This window comes from Meleagris gallopavo, chromosome 1 (genome assembly GCF_905368555.1).
Source record: "Meleagris gallopavo chromosome 1, MGAL_WU_HG_1.1, whole genome shotgun sequence".
NCBI classification, from domain to species: Eukaryota; Metazoa; Chordata; class Aves; order Galliformes; family Phasianidae; genus Meleagris; species Meleagris gallopavo.
Window position 1 is genome coordinate 34,838,667 of NC_139404.1, and position 6,006 is coordinate 34,844,672.

Consider the following 6,006-nt stretch of genomic DNA (forward strand, 5'->3'; position numbering starts at 1 on the left):
GGGCGTGACAGCGGCAGCAGCTCCGCTAATTCAGCGCTCGCCGCCGCCAGACAAAGGCCCACCCTCGTCATCCGTGCCTGCTGACAACCGCACCGCCTGCTCGGGGCGGCGCACCGCGATCGGAGCCCGCTGCCGGGTGTAGACCATCCGCCCTTTGTCCCGCAGCCCGTGCGGGCGGAGCCGCGCTGCGAGCCCTGCCCTCAGCCGCCCGGCCCTCAGCTCTACCGCTCCCGCCGGAAGGCGCGTGGCCACGTGTCGCGGGGCGGGGCTGGTGGCGGTCCGGCCGCTGCGCGCCGCAGCCGCTCGGGTCCGTGAGGGGCTGCCGCCCCGCGGGGCGCGGCGTCCCGTCCCGTGCGGTGCGGTTGCGGTGCGGTGCCGGCGGCATGGGCTGGGTGCCTGCGCAGGGGCGGCTGGCGGCGGGGCTGCTGGTGAACCTGGCCGCCTCCATCTGCATCGTCTTCCTGAACAAGTGGCTGTACGTGCGGCTGGGCTTCCCCAACCTCAGCCTGACGCTGGTGCACTTCGCCATCACCTGGCTCGGCCTCTACCTCTGCCAGGCGCTCGGCGCCTTCGCCCCCAAGAGCCTGCGGGCCGCCCAGGTGTTGCCGCTGGCGCTCAGCTTCTGCGGCTTCGTCGTCTTCACCAACCTCTCGCTGCAGAGCAACACCATCGGCACCTACCAGCTGGCCAAGGCCATGACCACGCCGGTCATCGTGCTCATCCAGAGCCTGGCCTACGGCAAGAGCTTCCCGCTCCGCATCAAGCTCACCCTGGTGAGGGCAGGGGGGGCGGGGGACGCGCGGGGCCGGGGCCGCGCCGAGCCAACGCCGCCGCCCCACGACGCCTCTCCGTCCCGCAGGTGCCCATCACGCTCGGCGTCTTCCTCAACTCCTACTACGACGTGAAGTTCAGCGCCCTCGGCACGGTGTTCGCCACGCTGGGCGTCCTGGTCACCTCTCTCTATCAAGTGGTCGGTACCGGCGGGGCCGGGGGGCGCGGGCGGGCTGCGCTGCGGGAGCGGCCGCGCTCTTCAGACCGGAACGGAGCGGGCGGTGCCGCGCGGGGTGCCCAGCGCTCTGCTCTCGCTGCCGGCGGTGGCATCGCTCTGCCGGCCTTCCTGCGGAGTGTCCTTGAGCTGCTGACGCTCCGTCAGCATCCTTCCGTGGTTCCCGCAGAGGCTGCGCTGGAGCTACGGAGATAGAGAAGGGTCGGGAGGGCGAGGCTGAGGTCCCTGTGTGCGCTCAGCGCGGAGCAGAGGAGCTGAGGGGAGGCCTGATGGCGGCTGCAGCTCCTCACAGGGAGCGAAGGGGCAGCGCTGAGCTCTGCGCTGTGTGACAGCGACAGGGCCCGAGGGAACGGCATGGAGCTGTGTTAAGGGAGGGGCAGCTGGGGTTGGGGTTCTTCACCATAAGGCGGTGGCATGGAACGGGCTGCCCAGGGCAGTGGGCACGGCCCCAAGTACTGGAGTTTTGATTTTGGGTGTTCCCATGAGGAGCTGGACTCCTTACAGGACCCTTCAGATTCAGGATATTCTGTGATAAAGCCCAGTGTAACCTTCTACTCAGTTGTCGTGGAAGAACACAGAGTGGCTCAGCTCTTTCCGCTGCTGTTTTTCAACGCATCCTCTGCCACAGCTCTAAAAGCAGCCCCTGTCCTGCTAATGAGATGATGTCTCAATTTGAGCCCCTTTGATTGCAGTAGGCACAGAGTGCTCTGGAATGCGAGATGACAAATAGTGGTGGTTTGTCCTGTTTGGGGCAGAATGGGAGAGAGAGATGCTGCAGAGTAGCTTCAGGTGGCTGTGAGCTGGGGAAGTGATGGTACCTGAGTTGTTTTTGTTGTTTTTTTTTAAATAGCAAATGTATATTGGAATTCATGTTGCCAACGAATGAGATGTGAAAGGAGGAAGGGTCACCACGTTTGGTAGTCAAATATTTTAATATAGCTTTAGAAATATTCCTGGCAACAAACAGCACCATTTTTGTCTGTGGAAGTATGTATTACTTTGGAAATGAGCATAAGTTGCTGCATTCAAAGAGGCAGCAGTTTAGAAGGCAGTATACATGCAAGCATGTTTGTATATCCAGAGTGAAATGTCGGAGGAACCCCTTGCAGTACTGCAACTTTGCCCTGACCAAGGTGCCTCTTTCGTAGGCAGGATCTTGAATTTGCCATGAGTAAAGGGGAGCTGGTGTTTTCTTTCCAGCTCTGTTCCTTTTTCATTATCCTCAAGTGTAACTCTTACTGTCAGGAAGGAAGGGAAAGCTGAGGTGCCAGGCATTTGGCTGAGAGGGGTCTCACTGTGTTCCCTTTCATAGAATCACAGAATCATTCAAGTTGGTAGGGACCCTTAAAGGTTATCTAGTCCAATTCCCCTGCAATGAACAGGGACACCTACAGCTAGACTAGGTTGCTCTGGGCCCCATCCGGCCTGAGCTCATCTGAGTGTCTTCAGGGCTAAGGTAGACTCAGAAGATGTTTTCTTCTCCTGTGGCTGTGCTCCGTGTGTTTGTAATCACAAAAGACAAGTATCTGGTTTGGCAAAGGTGGGTGGTAGCACTCACCGGTCTGTCTAAATGGCATTGTCTGTGTAAGATGAGACACCCTCTGTGCTAGCAGGTGGTTTGCTTCTGCTCAAATTATGGGTTGTTTTCCTGATGTTTAACAGCTTTCTCTTTTGATCTTAGTGGGTCGGAGCAAAGCAGCATGAATTGCAGGTAAACTCCATGCAGTTGCTGTACTATCAGGCACCCATGTCCTCGGCCATGCTGCTGTTCATCATTCCCTTCTTTGAACCAGTCTTTGGAGAAGGGGGCATATTTGGGCCCTGGACGCTTTCTGCTGTGGTAAGGCTTTCATCCAATTTTGTCTGTACTGACACGGAATTGTTTTATTTTTGTTCTTGATATGTTTCTCTTTCCTGATATGTTGTATCTGAAAGTAAAGGAACCTGGAATGTATCTACAGGTCAGAAGTATGTGGGGTTGCTGACTGTGTGCGTTAATCCACAGATAATGGTACTGCTGTCTGGTGTGATAGCCTTTATGGTAAACTTGTCCATTTACTGGATCATTGGGAATACATCGCCTGTCACGTATCCTTTGTAACAGTAGTTGCCTTTCCTGTTTCCATATCAATTATGTTAGCATTCATTTGGATTGATTTACTGTGGGAAAACCGGTTTCTGACCTGCCTGTTTTTTTTTTTTATATGATAAAGCTGGGAAAGCACATTCTTTTTTTTTTAGCTTATTTCATAGAAGTGTAGGATTGTTACAGTCAGAAAAGACCTCTAAGATCATCAAGTCCAACCATCAGCCCGTCACTACCATTCCCACTAAACCATGGCCTGAAGTGCCACCTTTAAATGTCTCTTTAACACCTCCAGGGATGGTAATCCTACATGAGTTGAATGTCATACACCTTTGTGTGTCTTGGGCACAACTAGCCAAATTCCTAAACGTTCTCTGTTAACTGCAAATGTCAGTGTGATTTTGTGTAATCCTTAACAGGTGCTTAGATACAACATGTTTGGGCACTTCAAGTTCTGCATCACCCTGCTGGGAGGGTGCCTCTTGTTTAAGGACCCCCTGTCTGTTAACCAAGGCCTTGGCATTCTGTGCACGTTGTTTGGCATCTTAGCCTACACGCACTTCAAGCTTAGCGAGCAGGAAAGCAGTAAGAGTAAATTGGTTCAGCGTCCATAAAGCAGGGCTTTCTGGGGCTTAGTAATGTTACGTTGTGAGGGACAATGAGTATTTAAATCTGCATTGATTCTAGAATGCACAGAATTGCCTCATTCATTTAGAACGGTGGCTTGAATTTAACTGCCAGGATGGTTATTCTGTAACTAAAGCAAACAAACTGAATGATGTGAAATGTCAGGGTTCTCCTATCTCACTCTGTCCAATCGTTTTCATTACATTTAAGTGGTAACTTAACAAAGAACCTGGCACGCTTCAAATTGCTGTGGAAATGTTACTGCAGTCATTATATTTTTTGCATACTAAATGAGATGGTGGTGGCTGCTGTTATGAGACAGAGAAGTAATGTCACATTTGTGATCATGCCTGTATTGTGATCTGAAGAAACTTGGAGGCACTGTAATGCAGATGTTCTGGTTCCTAGCGATGCTTCCTCCCTTTTGTCTGGTAGGTGACAGAGAGGAAATCTCCCATGTTTTGTTGTTGTAATGAGAGCTCTGAGCTCATTCCTATTTCTTGTATGCTTGACTTGAATGCGCTGACAAATGAGGGGAGATGCTGGAAAACTTGAAACCCCAGGCCAAGCTACAGATAAACATGAAAAGAGATCTAAACAGCTATCTTCAGTTTTTCTTCTAACCTGTCAGGGCATCGACCCATTCATTAGTGTTTTTACAAAACCTGCTACCGCTTCCTGACTTTCTCTTTGCCAAAACAAGGCTTGATGTGAGATGGCGAGCCTGCTAAAAACTCTGATTTCGTGGTGGTCGCCGAATGCTTTGCAGCACATGCAGGTGGGCAGCCGTGCTCAGAATACCCGTGGAGGAACATGGAGAAGGGTCGCTGAGCGCGGCGAGATGCGGCCTGGGGATGCGGGCGCTGCAGTGCACTGATGCAGCTGGAGGGCGTAATTTGGGATTGGTGGCTCTGTGCTAATTCAGGAACGCTTCGCAAACGACTTTGTGCCAGTACCAAGCGCTGATATGACAGCATGGGAGGAAGAAGTCGAGTACTGTTCTATTTTAAATACGACATAAAAAATAAATGCGCTCAGTAAATCTGGTGAAAGCATATGTTGTCTAGATTTGCAAGGTTAGAATTGATTTGCGGTATCTTCTTACATTTTGGGGTTTATTTCGTCTTCATCTACCTCTAGCAGATTTAAAGAGGGGAATTACATGAACACAAACAGGTATGGACGTTTACAACCGTGGACAGAAATACGTAGTTCCTAGGAGCTAAGTCTTTGTGTAAGAAACAACGTACATCTTCTGAAGCATAGAAATTACTTATTCTGTTACACAGTTCTCCATTTTAGAAAGAAATATTACTCTGTGTAACCTGAATTTGCACTGCAACACTCCATAACATTTCAGAGTTAGAAATACCTGAATAACTTTACATCTCTACTGTTTCTTAGACATTGTTCTGGTCCAAGGATGAATTTTTGTATATGTTTTTGTAATTCTATAATTAGTTTAAAAATGGAGCCTAGACTGCTGAGAGATGTGTTCAGACAGGACAGTCTCTAGATGCACATCTTTCAGTAAGTGCTCTGAGAAAACCATTTGCATTAATTTGTGCTGTGCACAAGTTCTTCTAAAATGTAGACAGGCCATAAAGATTCCTATGGTTTGGGAACGGTGACTGAATTAGAAGTCTGTATGACAGCAGCGTGTGAGATGGGACTGATGTACACTTAAAGTGGCAGAATGAACAGAACAAAATGCCTGCAAAGACAAAAGACTGTAAGGAGAGGAGCAGGAGAAAGTGAGTGGTATTGTGTAAAATGGAACTTTACAAATACTGACTGATTCTGGGGCATATCAGTCATGTCAGTCACCTACGTGACATGATTGTTTCTGTATGTTCAGGAACTCTCCCTTGAGATGTACCTATTGTCCCTAACTAATAAAGTATCTTGAACTACTTTTGCCATATGATTCAAAATGTTAACTGTGGGAAGCTGTGTAATTGCTGGGTAAGTGATCTCTTTATATGTATTGTTTCTTTGGATGCCATGTGTAAGGTGGAAATAAATTTTTAATGCTTGACTGATCCCTGCATATTGAGGAGGAGAACTGTCCTCGTTTTTCTCATCTCCTGCTTGAACCGTCTGTGCTTTCAGAGTATAGGTGTGTGTAGAACAAAATAGTGTTGCTTGGGTTTCTGCCTGAGTAACTTAAGGGGAACTTGCATGTTTTGGGGCTGAGCTCATGGCACATGAGAAAGGCTGCATGCCTCCCCTCCCTGTGCAGGATCATGGACCACACACGTATGTATGCACGTGCCTGCACACATAC

At 49.9% G+C, this 6,006-nt stretch overlaps 1 protein-coding gene across 1 annotated transcript; it reads left to right on the forward strand.

Moving 5' to 3' along the window:
- Positions 1 to 383: 383 nt before the first annotated feature.
- SLC35E3 (solute carrier family 35 member E3) lies at positions 384 to 5,761 on the forward strand. Its single transcript, XM_010707960.3, has 5 exons — positions 384 to 773; positions 860 to 970; positions 2,688 to 2,846; positions 3,012 to 3,094; positions 3,520 to 5,761. The coding sequence occupies exons 1-5, from the start codon at positions 384 to 386 to the stop codon at positions 3,704 to 3,706; spliced, it is 930 nt and encodes a 309-aa protein (XP_010706262.1). The 3' UTR covers positions 3,707 to 5,761.
- The last annotated feature ends 245 nt before the right edge of the window (positions 5,762 to 6,006 follow it).

What these genes read in the sequence shown, in the direction of transcription:
- SLC35E3 (XM_010707960.3), top strand. Translation starts at nt 384, where the DNA reads ATGGGCTGGGTGCCTGCGCAGGGGCGGCTGGCGGCGGGGCTGCTGGTG. An exon ending in TCACCTCTCTCTATCAAGTG is followed by an intron (nt 971 to 2,687) that starts GTCGGTACCGGC and finishes TTTTGATCTTAG; the next exon opens with TGGGTCGGAGCAAAGCAGCA. An exon ending in CCTGGACGCTTTCTGCTGTG is followed by an intron (nt 2,847 to 3,011) that starts GTAAGGCTTTCA and finishes GTTAATCCACAG; the next exon opens with ATAATGGTACTGCTGTCTGG.